The sequence below is a fragment of the Anomalospiza imberbis genome, chromosome 3, assembly GCF_031753505.1.
Source record: "Anomalospiza imberbis isolate Cuckoo-Finch-1a 21T00152 chromosome 3, ASM3175350v1, whole genome shotgun sequence".
Taxonomy (NCBI): domain Eukaryota; kingdom Metazoa; phylum Chordata; class Aves; order Passeriformes; family Viduidae; genus Anomalospiza; species Anomalospiza imberbis.
In genome coordinates, this window is record NC_089683.1 from 107765497 (window position 1) to 107783671 (window position 18175).

An 18175-nucleotide genomic window follows, 5' to 3' on the forward strand; every position below is an offset into this window, starting at 1 on the left:
CCCAAACCCAACATAAACACGATCTGCCTCAAAACATTTCTGATCTTGGCAGTTGTTGACAATTCGAAATTTTCTGAATGGAATAAAAGCAAAGGATGGGTCATTCTAAAATCCTCTCCAACAGAGCAGACAAATCTAATCCTGCTTGATTTGGCAGAACTAAGCCTGAGCCATGGGACTCGTGGGTCTGATCCCTTTTTCTCTATGCACAAACTTATTTCTTCAAGTCTCATCTCGCCCATCCATTCAAAGAAGCTTTGCACCCTGCATTAGATGTCCCCATATCATAACGCTGATATGATCAGTGTTTTTGTAGGGTGTAAATTGGCCATGCAAAGTTCTCCTTCCTTGGGGCAGGGGTTTATTCCTGCTTTCTTTCCTGCAGACACACTCAAACCCAACATTACAGCACATGCCTCAAGACAATTCTCAATTTGACTGCCCCTGAAAATTCAGAAGTATACTCCGAGTGTTTCCCTGTCCCCAGGGACAGGCTCCAAGGTCACGCCAGGGAGAAAAGACACTGTCCCTGCTTCACCTGCAGGGACAGTTCCATGGAGCTCTGTCACTGGGAGAAAGTCGATGCCGGATGAGCCACCACACTTTCATCTGCTGCTGGAACTACTCCGTGATAGCTCCTGTTCTTCCCAAGAGAGAACCCGGCACCACCTTGTAAAGCGTGTCATGGGGGGATTTTCCTCCGGCATTTTGGGTCTTTGTTCCGGTGGGGGGACAGTGAGGTCTGACCGTTGGAAAGCTAGAATTACTGGGGTTTTTTTCTTGCTTTTCAGGCATTCTGCTTGATAATAAACTGTTGGGTTTTTTTCCACTTTCATCTATTAGTATTCATTTCCTATTGCTGGAAAGGGATTGTTGGAACACTTTAGAGGAGATGACTTATTGCAGATTGTCCTGTTGTAAGTTGTCTCAAACTGTGTGAGACAGATGGCTTCACACAGGAACATCCCCAAGGCTGCTGAAGGGATGGCACAGAGGAAGACAAACCTAGTATTTCTGAGGGAAATTCCTTGACACCAAACCAACCCGAGTCATCAAACAGTAGACCTGATGTTTCAAGACACGGGCCAAAGGGGAAACCTTTCAGTGTGTTTGGTCAAGGCCAGGTTATGATCAAGGCCAATGTGTGTCAGTGCACTTGGCTCCTTCTCTCCTCATTGTGTCCGGCACGCACAGGAGCCCAGAGCTCCTGCAGAAACCATCGCAGTATTGAGTGGGAGCAAACTTGTGTCCAGTCCTCACTTAGAGCTGTGGTATCCATCACTGCACCTCATTGGAATGAGGAGCTGTTCAAGGTCTTTTAGGAAGAGCTAAGGAGGTTTGGCCTTCAGATCAGCACCTTCCCAGCTCTTGATTTGCTGCCCTGGGTAAGCTGCTGCTTGTGGCAACACTTGTTTCACAGCTGAAAACCTTCCTCTGCTGGCCAGCAGCCATTGCAGGAGCTTTTGCTAGTGACGTTGAATCTTTCAGATCTTCCTAAGGAAAGCTCAGGGCAGCACTTATCAAAAGAGCATTGCCTGGGTGCTGCTTTTAACAATAAATCTTTCCTCTGTGCTCCATGCCATGCACAGTAACTATTTGAGGAAGCAAATTTGCTGCTCCAGAAAGTCTTCCAAACAGTCAGTTAAACCATAACAGGACACAATTTTTTGAAGTGACACAATCCTCACTTTCATGCATTGTGCAGAAAAAGAGGAGCACTGCTTGAGAGCTGTGTGTCTAACCTAAGTGACCTTGCCACCAAGAACTTAGAAAAGAGGGGAGAGATGGAATCAGTAGCACAAGGATCTGCCTTGTGATTCTCCCACAGGCCAGAGTACATGACCCACTTCCACTGGGCCATGGCTTTTTACCCTACATCAAAACTCAATGCTTCAGATTGTGGTGGTGAATCCCCCCAGACTTGTCAGGCCACACGGTGATCTAAGAAACGCTTGCCAGGCCTCGGCCTTGCTGAACAGTCCCTGGACCCAGCTCCTCTTGAGCTTTTCGGAAACACTGAGCGCTCCCAGGAACTTGTGCTGTCTAACGAGCTCCGGGGGTTTCGGTGAACAGCCCTGGAAACCACTTTTTTGTTGTCCGAGTGGCATGACATCCTTCTTCTCCCACTTTCAAAGACAGGCTGCTGACCCAGGGTGCGGCCATGATGGAGCATTTTACGACTGAGGCCCACTCTCTTGTGGCCCATAAACAGCGCTCCAAAAGGAGGCCCTTGGAGCCATAACCTCCAGGCTAGCAGGTCCTGGTCTCACATTCTCCTTTTGGTTTATTTTAATTGATTTCATTTTTCTAAAAATCATCAAAAATAAAATATATCCAATTAAAAAGATGTCATCAAAATTTAAAGATATAATCAAAGCACATTTATTCAAAACGATGAGAACGTATGTACATCTGTAACTATTCTAAAAATATTCTATAAAACTCTTTAGAATTCTAAAAATTCTATAAATCCTATTCTTGAAACATTCTTCAGACGGTCGGTAGCTTCTTCCTGAGCTTGGAGGCAAGAGAGCTCTTCTGGACTGGAGGCAAGGACTTCATGGGTAAGGGAACATCAGAAGTGTCCAGAGAAATCTTCTTGGTAAGACTGTAGCCAGCCCTATCTGCAAAGTGGAAAGACCAAGTGTAACTAAGACTGCAATGCAAACCTAAAGCATCTGAAGCTCCATATTTCATGGGACACATTTCCTGCCAACTTCTAAACAGCTGCACAGGGCAACATGCTCCTGCTGGCAGCCCCTTGAGGCAGCCCACGGGGAAAACCCTGACTCACTTCCACAGAGCTACCACAGGAACAGCCTGGCCCTCTGGGCTGTCCTGGGACAGCAGGGAGCCCAGAGCCCTGTGCCTTCCAGGAATGGCTCAGCTGCACTTGGACCCTCCTGCTCCTCTCCCTGCCCCACAGCTGAGCATCCCTACAGCTCCACAGGGGAACTGGGAGCAGCACAACTCATTGCAGGGGGCACAAGCAGGGCACAACTGTTCCCTGGCAATGTGCACAGGCTCTCCAGGCTGGCACCAGACCCCTCCTCCCACCAGAGATTGGCCCAGCTCCCCCCTCACCTCAGTGTGAGGCTGAGCCATGCTTGGCCTTCACCTTGTCCTCAGTCTGGAGTTGCTTCAGGCCCTCCATGCCATGACTAGGAAGGGCGATGGAAAGAGCGGGGGCAGATGCACACCCTTGCCTAGTGTTTCGTCATCTTTGGCACAGCTAAGTCAAATCCAGAGGTGTCCAACTCAGCACTTGGTCAGCTTTCTGGAGAACATCAAATCTTCACCAGCCCAAAAGGTTTGAGAGGTTCTCCTGCACGTGTGGAGGCTTGCTGGCTGCACACTTCTTCAGCTTGGTGCCCATCACCTCACAGAGGGCATAGGCAAGCCTGGTGACCACCGTGCGGACGTTGGCGCTTCGGACAGGCAGCGCCTTGTTCTCCAGGAAGGACCAGAGCACGGGCAGGGCGTAGCGCTGGACGACTTCAGGGCTCCTGGCATAAACCCATTCCACAAGCTCTGCCGGGAGAGAGACACAGCTTCTTACTCACCAACCTCAATGCAAACAAGGACCCACCTCTAGTTTTGCTTCTTGGAAGTTGTTGCATCCCGAGTTGGTACAGTTAGGGAATTTAATAAATGTTAGTTAGACCGGTTCTATGTACCCCTATTTCCCCCTCATAATGGTTTGCTCCAAGCTGTATCACAGGAGCTCGGTCATGTCAATCTTGTAACCACTCCCCTTGCCCTCAGAAAGCTCTGTAGCAATCACGCCACCTCTGCAATCCCATTTGTCCCAGAACCCTGTACACACCCCTGTTATGTTCCCATAGGTGGTCGTGTTCCACGTCACTCCCCTGTTGTCTGTCCCCATTAGGCGAGGGGGGCTTCCGCCCCTGTCGGCCCGCCCCCTATTTAACCCCCTGCTCCCGGTGCCCCTATGCCATTTCTTCCCATGCTGGCTTGGGAACAGCTGCGTAATCCACCACTGCAGCCATGCAGGAATAGAGAGTTCTCCACCACGTGAGCAGGGTGTGCCATCTTCCCTCACCCTTTGTCTCGTCTCAGCGTCTGGCTACGGCGTGGCAGACCCACGCGGAGGCACAACCCTAGAGCTCCGCTCACACGCGGCGGCCCCGGTCCAGCCCAGAAGCAGCGCACTAGCCGGACAGCCCTGCTGCCCGGGACCGGGGGATAAGAACGCACCGTCGCAGGAAGCCTCTCTGGCTAAGATCAGTGAAATAGCACACACAGCCCCATGATCCAGAAAGGGACAAAGCAGCTGATCATCCTTGAAACAGAACCAGCAACCCCTCAGGACTAATTTCTCCAACCAGAGCCTTGTACCTGTGGCAGACTTCATACCTTTACTAAATTATTTCACAATCTGTTTCTGCATGAACAATGATTGAAATGTCAAATTGCCTTTTATTTCCATGAAGAAGTTGCCTAAACCCACACTGAAGATCTGGAAATGCACCCTAGAGAGGCAATGTATTATGGAGTAGCTACTTATTATTCTCTGGTGGAAGAGACTTCATTTTCTCTATACTGTTAATTCACCAGCACTTTAATGCAACGATTCAGAATCGAAACAGCTCCTGAAAGTACCCAAAACCAATTCTGCTAAGCAGGAAAGGGTTTACGGTACTCATTTTAAAATGGGAGCTCATTTTGAGTTTAAATGCAGTTAAAGACATTGGTCACTGTGGAACTTGAGAAGAGAAAGAGCTGTCTGTTCCCACTAAATCTCAGAGAGGACATTTGCACTTTCTAAAGCAGTCTTCATTTATGTTGATTCCTTTCTTTGAAAAAGAGATCAAAATAACTGCAAAACTAAATTCCCTATTCCTAGAGATCTACTTTATTCAAATGCTCCTTTGTGGTGGTTTTAAAGAGCCTTTGACATTCCCAATGGCTGAACATGCCCTTTTCAGATTCATAAGGAAGACACAAAGTGTATTACACCCTGCATTTCAAGATGATGACATAATTAGCAATGGGTTTAGCCTCAGTTAAAGCAAGGCTATCAATCGTCTTCTCTCCTATATGTTGAGATTGTCATTTTTCTCTTCCTTGACTACAGCTGACATTGCAAGCTCCTCTAAGGAATCAATTATCAGCTGCATTTGTGGCATTTTGGACAGTGCTGACACAGGAAGACACTGTTTGCACACCCTGAAATGCTCAGTCCAATGCCACTTGGACAGCACAGGCAGGCAGCCTCAGCATTCTGCTTCTGCCCCTCTGCTCCCAAAGGCTCCCTAGCATTAAATTCGTGCCTCTAGGACGTGTGTTGAGTTTTTGACCTAAGCGGTGACCCCCAGGCTCTGCATGGTTCAACCTCAAAACTTTCCAAGGGAAAAGCAAGAGTCTGTGGGGACAAAACAAACTGATTCCTTGAAACAGCATCTGCCACCGTTTTCCTTAAGAATCACAGATGTCCCTGAGCTGCCAAGAGAGAAACCAGCTGGGGTATTTTTAGCCCTCCTGTTCCTGGAGGTGGGTTCTGAGATGCCCCTGTGAGAGCTCAGCCCTAAGGCCGAGCGCTGCCCCCATCTCAGATGCTGCACAGCTCTGCAGCAGCCCGGGAAAACCTGCCAAATACACCTGCCCTGGCTATTGGGCAGGAGAGACAAGCTCAGCACCTCCTGATTTGGAGGAGCTACTCTACTGCCTATTCCCAGGCATTCCCTGTAAATATTCCCTGGTAAAGACCTCTTGGCTTAGAAGGGGAGGCCATACCTGTGATACTCTCTGCGACATCCAGCAGAGCTTGGCCGCTCAGTTGACTCCATTGGTGGCTGAACTCTTTCATCAGTGATACTTTATCTACAAGTGAAACACATGTTTCTGCTCACTTGTCTGAGGTCATAGGAGAAAGGACAGTGAGGAGGCAAAGGGCAGGGGCAACCCCATTTTAGAAAAGAAAGTAAATTTCTGCTGATTTTTGAATCCTTTTCATCTTTCCTTCCAGCCTACTTGGCAGGGGTTTTAAATTCCAAAAGAAACCCTCTCCTTTCACATTTGTAAATCTTAACTTGTCTGCTGTACCAGGAGCTTTGTTGAAACAATTCACATCAGGGATCTCAAGAGTTCAGTCACATGTAAGCAGTGAAAAGGTTTTGCATCCCAGAGCCAAAAGGAAGAAACCCATACTTGGGACACAGAAAGGCACTGAGTCAGGCAGTTCATCAGTTCACAGAGCAGCTGAGGAGGAGAAATTGGGAACTCCCCTTGGAGACCTGTCTCTTCAACACTCCATTTTTCAGGCATTTTCAGAGCTGACATAAATCTGTGTGGCAAAGGAATTTAGAGCAGCCCCTGCCCACGTAGTTATTTGCTAGAGCAATCTTGCCCCAGGCAAAACAACATGTGGAACAAGGCATCATTGACAGCTGGATCTAGACCTGCTTGTCATAAAGAAATGAACTTGGTGAATCATAAGTTCCCCTTTGAAAAAAGAAGACAAAGAAGAAAGATGGAAAATAGGCAGCTAATGACTATAATGTAGAGCTTTCCAGGTGGCTGCTCTGCAGAAGCTCTGATGGGCCAGTGCCCCCTTCATGCCAACAGCAAAGCTGTTCTTTTGGGAAGTCAAACGGGGCCCAAGCAAACTCCCAAACCCAGGTGCCTCTGAATTCTAGTAAAGCTGTAGTCCAGGACTTGCTCTTCACACAAGTAGCACAGAGCCCATGGCTCCTGGGAATTTTGGGAATTGCTGATCACATTCAAGCCTTTTGGGAGACTGGTGCATAAGGACTGCACCTCCACAGCTTCTGGTGGGTGTCGGCTGGAGCCTTCCACAGGTAACAGCAGCTATCAAGGCTCTCAGCGTTCTCTTGTGTCGCAGAGACAGAGACACACTTGAGGAGACATCATGCCAGGGCTCAGCCTCACCTAAATGAGCGATGGATCCTTCCAGTGCTTTCACAGCTGCAGCATGAACCCCAGGATCCTTTGAGTTCAGGTTCTTTGTTATTCCTTCCACCAAACGGATGATCACCGGGTTCAGGGACTCTTCCAGGAGGCCTATGATTTCTGCCAGCACGTCCAGCGCCTTCTGCTTGACTTTCTTGTGGCTGTCAGATATTCTCAGGACAAAATAATCAAAAATCTGTGAAGAGAACAAGCAACATGAAAGCTGGAATAAAATGTCCTTGTTTGAAGAGTGGATGTAGCACTCAGTAGTGTAAGAGATGAAAGGGATCCTGTCTCTCAGGTCAGCACTTGGGTGCACAATTTCACTGTTTTCCTGTGGAACTCTCACTGGAATGGTTGTGCAACCTCATGCTGCGTGAAAGATTTTCTTGTGTTTTTAGGAGGTTTGGATGGGGACAGAATAGTTCCTATGGTATTTCTCTCCATCTATAAATCATTAAATCAATTCCATTTATTAATGCAAAAGGCTACCTATGCTTAACAAGTATGGAAGCAGATATTTACAATGCCCATTTTTCTATACAGTTGCCTCAAGTACTGAGGGCAATGAGGCTTTTGCCAAAACTATGGCTGGAGGAGATCTAAGTTTTATTTTTTTTGGTCTCAGAGCCTGTGTCTGCAGAAGTGCAGGGCTCTGATCAACTCTTCCAGGATCCAGACCATTTCTCTGACTAACAGGTGCACTTCTGAAATGTAATGTGCTCTACAGCTCTCATTAGAGCAAGTTGCGTCCCTCATCAGCCACATCATCAGACAGCTTTTTCTGGAAAAAGCAGCTACTGGGAGGAGAAGGCAGAGATGCGTCCTTAGCTGTTTTCTTCCTTTTCCAAAGAGGAAAAAAGGCTCCCCAAAAAGGGGGAGCACTGTCTTTACATAGAGGAATAGGGACGAGGATGGAAATCAGTAGCCAGAGTTGTGCCTGTGCAAGACGAGATGTAGTTTACAGAAGTATTCTTTAAAACCCCCTGGGTTTAAACCAACCCAACCCAATTCTTTCAGTTCCTGGACTCTCTTCAGTTAACCCAGCTAGGAGTAGGAGACAGTAGCAGTTACAACAGCAGAAAATTCTGTCATCCTCTGATGGACAGCATCAATAGGCACGTGCCAGGCAAATACAAGTTGACTGAAACAACTTGTCCTGAAGCCTGGAACTGAATTAAATTTGTCTGGGTAAGAGAGACCAGCCTGTCCCAAACAGCCAGGATGTTGTACCTAGCCACACTGAATTACCTTTACTTCTACAGGCTTAGGAAAGGAGCTAAAGGAAAGGAACAGTGAAGATAGCCTACATACTTCGACAATGTTAGTGGAGATGAGCTGGGGGCTGTTTTTGCACAGGTCTAGGAGGAGTGCCACTCCTTCCATCCGTGTCTGAAACCCCTTGGCTTGCAGGAGATTGTAAAGCTTCTGGAGCGGCTCCATTTCTTCCACAGCTGGAGGTAACGTGACCTGGGCTTTTGCACGGTGTAGGAGGCATCCATCAGAGGTAGACTTCACTCTGGAAAACAAAACCAAATTAGGACCTGTTGGTGACAATACCTTCAGTTAATTGTGAGCAAAATATCTGGAGGAGCTATCCTAATGATGTGATTTCAAGCTAGAAAATCATGAGGATCTGAAGAACAACGTCAACCTTGTGACGATCATTATGGGAGGCAACCTGCAAGTAACATTCTCCCAGTGCTCACTCAGGGAAACCAAGGATGAGATGCATCTGATCTATCTTCAGGTGGCTTCCAAGGCACACTGGTCACAGTGCTTTGTGGGGAAAGAGAGACACTACTTCCAGGTTTAAATGCCTCCTCATATGGGACGTTTCTGTCTTCTAATAAGGAGACTGGTCACTCTGGAGAAGTGTCTCTATGACCAGGCATGACAATCTGGAAAAGCAGCTCAGATGCATCTGAACGGGGACATATCTGAAGGGTCCAGAAAATCAGTAACAGAGATAAAAACAGAAGCCAGACATCCCAGAACAATGCTCACATTTCATTTGCTTCCCTAGAGACTTGATCCACAGCTTAACAAACCCACTGGGAACAATTCTCCTGGATCAACCTGTCTCTTCCATGAGCATGGGAAGATGCTAGCCATGCTACTGGGGCACGCGGTCACTTTCCTGACACCACTGAGCATGACAGAGCTAAAAAAACCCTCTCTGTTATAAGAGGAGCAAGTAGCTCTGCCATGGGCATGAAGAGACAGCAAGGACCAAATTCCTGTCTTAAATGCTGATTGCAGTACAGGAGGAAATCAACCAAATGTGCTGTCCATCAAGCAACGTATATAAAGAACAGGAATATCAAGACAAAAAGTCCATCTTGAGACACCTGTTGACCACAGTTGCTCAGGAACTGCCTTGCTACTTACTACTCAAACTTGGTACTGTTTGAGGGTAAGAAAACCATGATTCTGCCAGGCCAAACCACATGGATGAGAACTGCATCTTTGTGGAATGGCATCTTGCTTCTAGACTGGGACTTCTCATCAAAACACCCATCTGAAAAAGACTCCACTCAGATGGAAAAAAACCCTGGTTGAATTTACTTGTCCCAAGTCAGGCAGCAGAAACTGGGCCCTCTCCTAGCCTCCACAACGCTGCCCTTGCCACTGCACTGGATCATCTAAGCGGCAACTAATGGGTGTCCTTTTGTCTCTCCATTTATATGGAAAGCCCTCCAGGGAAGTTGTGTTCAGTGTAATGCAGAAGTGGACATTTTCTATTCTAGAGCATTTGTAGGGAAAGAAAACAATCTGTGGGCCTGGGCATCTCTGCCAGAAAGATTTTCCTGAGGAAGAGGCATGTAAAGCTTGTCATGTGCTTGGTCACATCTCACAAAAGTGCTCCGTACCGTTTGCTAGAAGGCAGTGTGGCCTGGGGCTTCTTCGAGCCATCGTTGCTCTTCTCCACCGGCTCCTTGACAGCTGGGCATTCGCCCTTCTGGTTTTCCATCCCCTACAAAGACATGGAGAAACCCCATCAATCTTTAGAATATAAAATAGGAAATTCCCATTTTCAAGCAGCAGTTGGAACCAGGATCACTGCTATCAAGGCTTAGGGAAACATTTCCTAACTTACAGAAGGAAACAGACCAGAGATTCAGTGATGCCAACTCTTTGTTTTCAATAGCCCAGGGCAGGTTATGGGTGCTACCACACTGAGCAGCAGTCTAAAATCCCAAATTCTTTAATCTTGAGCATAAATGGGAATAATGCAAACTGGTAGGCAGTGAGTGTTCTTAAAGGAAGCAGCAGAAAAAATTGGTCTCTTTGGGGGTCGGCCCATCGTGCTGGAAGTTGATTTGGTTCTACACTCACTCTCCTTGTGCCTGCACAAAGGCACACTCCCTTCTATATTTTCAATAAAAAAGTAAAATGCCCCTCCAAACAAACAAAGGATTTTTCGCTGGATGCTGCTGGATTCACCAAGCTTCTTCCAGCTGCACAGGGCTTGAGTGCAGGGCAGTATTCCCAAAAGACAGACAGTAATTGTAGCAACTAGGCTTGACTTGGACATCTTTTGTGTATTTGGAAATTTTCTTGGTACTACTATTTCTGGTGCCTTTTGCAAAGACGCCCTTATCTTCAGACTCTGTTACTTCTATTCTCACTTAATTGCTTTACTGGGGGCAGAGTAGGGAGAGCATGGTGGAGGCCTTACTCTTAAATGTAAACCCATGTTCTCCTTTTTCCCTTTCCTCTTTGTGACCGATATTCAAAATCTTCAAAGCCCCACTTTTTCCTGAATAATATCAGTTCCTTTGTGGCCTGCAGATGAACAGGCTGGGGATTTACAGCTCATTCCCAGGTGCAAAATGATTCAGCCGAAGAGGAATGAGATAAAGACAGATTGGGTATGTTGGATCTCATATTAGCAGTGGCAATACTTGCACAAAGAAGACATTTCTCCTGCCAAGCACTTACTTTCACCTTAAGTCTTCTCAGGATATCTTCCAGGTCACGCATGGAAAGAGAGCGTTCCAAAAGCATTTCAAATTTTTGGTGACTCAGCAACATCTTCACCATCTCCTGTCCATAATGCCTAAGGAAGGATGGAAGGAAGGATGGGAGAAAGGAAGGGAGGGAGGAAGGCAGGAAGGAGGGCAGGAAGGAAGGGAATGAAAAAGTGAACAAAGGAAGAGTGTTAACAGAAGAGGCTGATACCTTAAAATCAATCAGGTGCAATCCTTGCATGAGAAGGCATTACCTACTCAGCAAAGAGGGAGATTTCCCTCCACTTGTCACTGCCGAGTGTTGTCAGGTGAACACAAGAGAGAAGAGAAGAATGTGGGGCCACAGAAAAATACCATCTCACTCTGAAACTGTGGGTGTTCCCAGGGAACAAGCAAAACACATCTGCTTTGCTGTCAGAGCCTATTAGCAGTGTCTTGCTGCCATTGCACAATAATTTGCCTTTCTTTAACTGGCAGGGAAGCCAGGACAAAACTCCTCATGCATCCTGTTGATTCTTCTATTCTATAGGTATGCACAGGGGCAGCTAGTTGCTCTGGCGTTCGTGGCAGCTATTAATGGGAATTTCATCATCAAAGTAAGGGGATTTTGGTGGTTTGGGTTGATTTGGCCACTAGCAAACCACAGTTTTCTTCAAGAAGAAATTTGGAGGCCACTGAGCCACAGATGACAGCATTGCAGAAATCTGCAGAAGGGGTTTAGAAAGACTGAATACATTGGCTAACAACCCCTGAAATATTTCTAGTAAAGTCTTCATGAGAAAGAGATGTTTGGGATCCTTCAGTGATGAACATTAGCCAACACTTTGGCTTTGTGTTGTGCACCTAAGGCCAAAGAAAACTGTTTGACTGGCTCATCGGAGCTCTTTTGGTCTCAGTAAAGGATCCTTCAAGTCACAGGAAGTTGGCAATGCACCTTTTTGCTGGCCAACCTCAGGTTATCCACTCCAGTCATTTCCCCAGGCCACCCAAAGCAGTGGTCACAGCACCAAGGCTGACTGAGCTCAAGAAGCGTTTGGACAATGCTCCCAGGCACGTAGAGTGACTCTTGGGGTGCCCTGCATACGGCCAGGAGCTGGACTGGATGACCATGACAGGTCCAATCCAACTCAGCATATTCTCCGAGTCTATGCCCCTTAGCCACACAGTGAGGTCACTTATTACTTCCTTTAGTTCCACTCATTTGTGGTTTTACCTTTCTAGCCAGACAGGAAAGGGTTTTCCTGTTTTAGGAGGCGAAATGAAGATCATTACCTTGTGTCCTGGTGACAGTCCTGAGCAAGCATCCCTGCCACGTGTGCCAGCCTCTCAGCCCTGGGTGTGTCTGCGAGCTTTGTGACTCCAATTCTCTCCATCAAGGACAGGAGGAGTTTGGCCGCACACTTCCGCACCTGGGCGTGGCAGCTCCTGGGAAGAAGAGAGCAAACCCTGGGGCACAGGCAGAAGGAGCAACAGCAGCACGGGCCATGGCCAGAGCCTGCTCCCTGTCTTCACTGGGGGAAGGAGGCCTGGGTTCTCCCTGCAACTTCAGAAAACCTGTAGAAGCTTCTGTCCTCAGATAAACACAAAGCTAGCATTGTACAGCAGGACTGCCTGCAAGGAAGAGGGAGGAATTCAGTCTCCCTGCACTATCTGATGCTCAATTTTGTGCATAGTATGTTCTCTGAGAAAGATTAAAGAAATAGATCCCATATGAATTTTTTACAAATTAAAAACCATTTATGCTGACCCATCAGAGGGCACCCACTACAAAGAGCTGCAGCAGGATTGAGGCTCTTTCCACCCATTTCCCCCCAAATCTGCAGACCTCTGGAAAAAAACAAATGCAGGGAAAACACGCTGTGGGCTGTGAAGGTGCAGAACATCCAGCAATGCAGCTGGTTTCTTCTGTCGGGCTTGGCAACAGACACATCCAAGTGTTTTTCCCTATTGCAAAGCTGAGGAAAGGGTGGCAGGCATTTTAGCCAGGTTGTCCTGTTCTAGAGAGTGCCTCTTGGGAACTACCAGGCCCAGCACCACCCTTTAAGGCAGGATTTCCTTCAGCTGTCCCATGGCAGCCGGCCTGTGAAGGTGCCTGTAAAGTGATTCATCATCTCCAGGCTAACATGAAACATCAGTTGGAATAGAAAGTAGAGCTCTAAGGCCAGGACAGTGGTACAAGACTCCTTTTGGCAGGAGCTGCACCTGCTGTGCAGGCTGTGCCACACCCAGCACATTCTCCCCCATGTGCTCCACGCGCCAGCAAGCACCCTCCGCCTTTCTCAGGTTAATGGCATCAGGAGGAGACATGGTTTTTCCCAGGGCCTCTGCGGTTAGCGCTGTGAAATATCCAACAGCGCTCACAGCTGCAATTGCACTTGTCCCTCTTCCCACAAAAGCTCAAGGATCTATCCTTGGCCCTTGCAGGCACTTTCACTTCCCCACTGTTCACCACGTCTAGGAAAATCTGACAGACTGAGAGAAGTCCAGGAAGCAGCAGGAAGCTAAGTCAGAGGAGCTTCAGTCTGGATATCAGGAAAAGGCTTTTCACCCAGAGGGTGCTTGGGCACTGGAACAGGCTCCCCAGGGCAGTGGTCACAGCACCAAGCCTGGCAGAGCTGAATGACCATTTGGACAACAATCTCAGGCACTTGGTGTGACCCTTGGGCTGTTCTGTGCAAAGCCGAGAGCTGGACTTGGCGATCCCGAAGGGCCCCTTCCAACTCCCCATATTCTACAGTTCTGTGATTCTGAGAACTAATAGGCTGCAGGAGGGCAGAAATAGGTGACAAGAGGAAAGAAATGAGGTTGGTCAGAGAATCAAGTCCCTGAGTTCACAGAAGATGCAGGATACAGGAGCCTTCTCTCCCACCATTCCCATTCTCTCTCTCATGCCTTCCCCCTCCCACACGCTAGAAGGTGAGGAATATCACTGAAAGAGGAAGAACCTACTTGACTCCCCTGTCCATGAGAGCAGTCATTGCTCGTGCAGGAGTCACATTCTCCACCATGATCCCCAGGGTCTGACTGGCTGCTTTCTGAACAAACTCTGGGGAGTTCCACACCATCTGGAGAAGGACTGGAGCAACCTCATCCACCTCAGAGTCCATGTCCTTCTTGAAGGTCGCAAAGAACTCTCCCAGAGTGACAATTGCCGAGTAGGACACCTTGGAACGCGGGTTGGTCACCTGGGGAAGTCATGAGGGGAAACATAAGAATCACCTTGAAAAGAAATCAGCTGCCGTCAACAGAAGTCCCAGCAAATGACAACACATCCCGCTGCGTCCAGAGGAACATAAAAGCACAATAAGAGCACAAGAACACAATCAGAGAAAGCGCTTACTCTGGCACCAATTTCTGGCCTCAGACCTGCTTATTGCAGGCCTAAAAAAAAAAAAATTCACTAAAGTGTTCTACTTAACACTCCTAAAATGTCCGCTGCTTTGATTTTAGGCCCTTTTACTAGAAAATTAAAACAAGGGCCGCTTTCAAATCATAAAGGCACAAGTCAAAAAGATAAAAGAGTCAGGTGCTTCTGTTCCAGAAAGCAACACCAGCAGTTGAAGCACTCAGCCAGGAAACAGAAAACACAGCCTCAGGTCTGCAGGCTAATTTGCAGAGCTCAATTACAGCTTGGGCAGAGATTGGGATTGTGCTAAATAATGTCATTAGCATCTCAGCATATGCACATTGCAATATAAAGGCACCTCACTTAAAGACAAGTGTCAGATATAGAGCTACATGTACACACAGATCCTACAGATAGCTGACAGATGTTAGAAATAGAAGGTCTAAAACCAGAACTGAAGATGCACCCTGAGCACACATGGGGATGAAGAAGCACATACCTACTCTACACCCCATGTATGAAGTAAGGGGAACAATTCAGAGCAATGTTCTCACCTCGCTGGTAACTGCCATGCAAATTTCCCGAAGTCTAGAAAGCAGGACGGCTGAATGGGACTCGGCCAGCTGTTTGATGTTGAAGAGTCCCTTCTCCTTCAGCTCCCTGCAAGGCAAATAACAAAAAGCTTGCTATTTCTCTCCATCCAAGAACTAGGCAGCACCCTCTGAAATGACAGGCTGGCAGCTCATCCAAACCACGGGAGGTGCTTTTCAAGGAGCACTTAGTGAAATCGTGGAATGCGTTGCCACAGGATGCTGTGGCTGTCAATCGCATACACAAATCCAAGAGGCAAAGAGAAGGGTTTCAGAGACTTCAGAAGACAGGCTTTCTGAAATCTCTGGCACATGGAGTCCCTCTGCCACTGCTTCCTAGAAGCTGTGAGAGCGGGCCATGCTGCTGTTTCTTGTCACCTGCCTGTCCCTGAGACACACTCCCATTGGGCTGTTACTGGGGCATTTTCCTTCTTTGTCAGCCCCAGCAGGCAGTTCAGCAGTGAGAGTCTGCACTGGCCCTCTGGAGCTGAGTTTCCACTCTTCAATCTAGGCCTGAGTGTCACCCACTCCACTGCACCTCACACATTCCCCAAAAAAGCAGCAGGATGTCCCAGAAGATTCCACCCCTGGGCAAGAACTGTCGAAACTCTGGCTTTTCCCAAAAGCCCCTACCTAAAACAACCCCCACTACAGCAACATGTTATTTAAAAGTTGCAAACAACTCCATCCCCCAGCACGGGCCTTGTGCAGGCCCTCAGGTAGAGGAAGGTCTGTGAGGCATCAGGGCTGCAGCACAGGGCTGGTGACCGATCCCACAGGCACCCTTGGGTGTCATCCTGACCCCCCACACCTGCAGAAGCTCTCTGCACCTCACAGGACACCAAAGAGAAATGGGGAAGAGAAAGCAGAAGAGAAAGGGCAGAGCAGAGGCCACTGCACAAGGACATGCATGGTGGCAGATTTTTCATGCTTATCCCTGTGCGAATGGAGGCCTTACCCCAGTGTGAATGAAGCATCCACCAGGGAGTGATCAAAAAGACACCAAAAAGAAAACCCATATCACCTAACATTTGTAGTGTTATCACCTCTGGGCCTCCTTCTGCTTGTGTATAATTTTGGGACACATTGTGAGCATTGGCCAAACATCTCAAGCCCATATGAAGCAGTGAGAAGGAAAATGTTGAAATCCAAAAGTGCCAGATTCCTAGAGGATTTCCTTTCTTTTCCCTTCTCTTCTGCCATGAGCCCTTCAGGAGTAAGGACAGGCTGAGGGACTTGAAAGCACAACTCAGTCCATTTCTCAGAAAGAGGAACTCCCTGGAGCTGCTGCTGGGTCTCCCGTGCAGGAGGTCCCAGGGAGACCCTGTCACCTGCCACTGCTGTCAGACCAAGGCTCCCAAATCTCTGCACTCAAAACTGCTGCCATCCTGCTTCTGCCTTCAGCCAGCAAATCATCTCATTCCAGAGCTTTCTCTCTTCCCTCAAGATTTCCTTTGCAGCTCCATGGAGCAGCAGGCAAAGCGAGGAAACAGCACGGACCTGCTGCAGCTGGAGTACTGCTGCAGAGCAAGGCCAAGAAAAGGCTGCTCTCCAACCTTTATCCTCTCACTGCTCTGCAGTGCTTTCACCAGTGCCCTTTGGCCCTCTGGGCTCTCGGGGCTCAGAGGCACTAGCAAGACACGCTTCTAACCTGCCTTAACGCTAAGAGGGACACAGAGTGAACGGGGCCTTTCTTACCAGGCATCGCTGCCGAGCAAGGAGAGTGCCTCCAGCAGGGACTGCTGTGGGTCTGAAGAGGCTGTGTCCTTCTGCCCCTTCCCACGGAGCGGCTCCTCTCGGCGCTCGGCACCAGTGGCCGTCTGCGAGGTCACTGTGAGGAGAGGGTCGGCCATGGGCGCTGCAGCCCCGGGCAAGGCACGCCGCCATGGAGCGGCCTGCAGCCCCATCTCCCAGCCAGGGTTCCGTGTGGCACACACTGGCACTGGGTCAGACAATTCCCTGCTGTCTGGCTCCTGGGGCTCCTTGCTTTCTCCCAGCCTCCCCCAGCTGGGCACAGCTGCAGGCTAAACCTGGCAACTGCCCCCACAGCGCCAGCTCCCAAGTGCCACAGGTGCCGCAGCCAGCGGCAGGTTCCTGCGGCCGCAGAGCTCCCGCTCCCTGCCAGACAGTGCCAACAGCAGGACTGGCTACCCCAGGAGGGAACCCCTCAGCTGCCTCTCTTGTCTCAGCGCCCTGATTTCCCCCAGCCCTGAGCACAGGGGCACTCTGCAACTCCCTGAGGAAAGACCTGCAGCTGCCTCATGATGGCACCGAGCCAAGCCGCAACAACCCAGCCCTGCTGGGCCCGGCTCAATCCCCATGGAACAGCTACCAGGGAAAAAGCCATACCTGACCCTTCACACCTGACAGCGCCTCTGTTTCCACTGACTTCAAAGGTTCTAGACAGCAGGCACTGAGTGCACATACATTTTAGCCTACTGTTGGGAAGGGAGTCGTTTATGGATTCTTTCCAAGCATCAGGAACCTTTACTCTGTCAGAGGTACGCACTGGCAGCATTTCAAAGTTGCTGAGGGGAATTCTATGTGTCATCTAATGGATGTGTTTGCCAACTCAGCAGTTTCTAAGCTTTCTCTTGTGGAAAAATGCAATTTCCAGACTAGATAGTTGATAAAAAAGCCTTGCAAATGCACTCTGAGGATAAAAATATGCAAAGACAGATGCATGTTGTTGGCAGATGCACTGTCTTGTTAATCAATTGACCTGGGTTTGCCTTAATTGAATTTTTTGGTAAGGAAAAACTTTACAAGGTATGAGAAAAATCAGATGATAGATGCATTTCTTATGAAACCCCTTTGTCAATCAAACGTATCATGTCGTGCACTCAAAAGCTCATTTTCTAATGTGTAAATGAATCCATTTGAGCTGTCTAACATGATGGAGTAACTCAAAAGTAGATTTGCTTTTCATTCTCAGGACAGGCTCTGGGCCCAAGATCCCAGCTGTGCTGGCTCAGGCAGGAGGCAGTTTGTGCTCCTTGTGCAAGGACAAACCCGTGCAGGAAAAAGCTGCCAGGGAGCAGGCTTACCTGAGGAGTTGCGTGGGAAGCTGCCATCCCCATGGATGAGAGGCTTATTGGGCAGTAAGGGCACATTGTCCTGCTTCCTCAAGACCTTCTTCCTCAAGGCACTACCAGGGTGTTTTGTCTGCACTCTAGAAGCTGTGCCATTGACAGGCGGTCGGCTAAAGGCTGCAGGCACCAAAGAGGAGCTTATAAGTGGAGGGTGCTGGACAGGTTGGCAATGGTGAAGGTGGGAAGCTGATATTCTGCTACTGACTGAGTGAGGCCATGGGCAAGACACTTCATGCCTCC

At 48.6% G+C, this 18175-nt stretch overlaps 1 protein-coding gene across 1 annotated transcript; it reads right to left on the minus strand.

Moving 5' to 3' along the window:
• Positions 1–2519: 2519 nt before the first annotated feature.
• On the minus strand, positions 2520–18153 carry LOC137470038 (TOG array regulator of axonemal microtubules protein 2-like). Its single transcript, XM_068183022.1, has 13 exons — positions 18141–18153; positions 17891–18052; positions 16542–16674; positions 14808–14913; positions 13857–14092; positions 12180–12332; positions 10879–10996; positions 9807–9910; positions 8248–8452; positions 6913–7129; positions 5758–5844; positions 3085–3531; positions 2520–2624 (listed from the first exon to the last, which is right to left on the minus strand). Exons 1-12 carry the CDS (start codon positions 18151–18153, stop codon positions 3296–3298), a joined length of 1770 nt encoding a protein of 589 aa, XP_068039123.1. The 3' UTR covers positions 2520–2624; positions 3085–3295.
• Between the last annotated feature and the right edge of the window lie 22 nt (positions 18154–18175).

Excerpts from the sequence above, each read along its gene's own strand:
- LOC137470038 (XM_068183022.1), bottom strand. Across the intron at positions 9,911-10,878 it reads TGAGAAGACTTAAGGTGAAA|GGGATGGAAAACCAGAAGGG; the intron begins GTAAGTGCTTGG and ends ATGTCTTTGTAG. Across the intron at positions 3,532-5,757 it reads TGTCGCAGAGAGTATCACAG|AGCTTGTGGAATGGGTTTAT; the intron begins GTATGGCCTCCC and ends CTCTCCCGGCAG.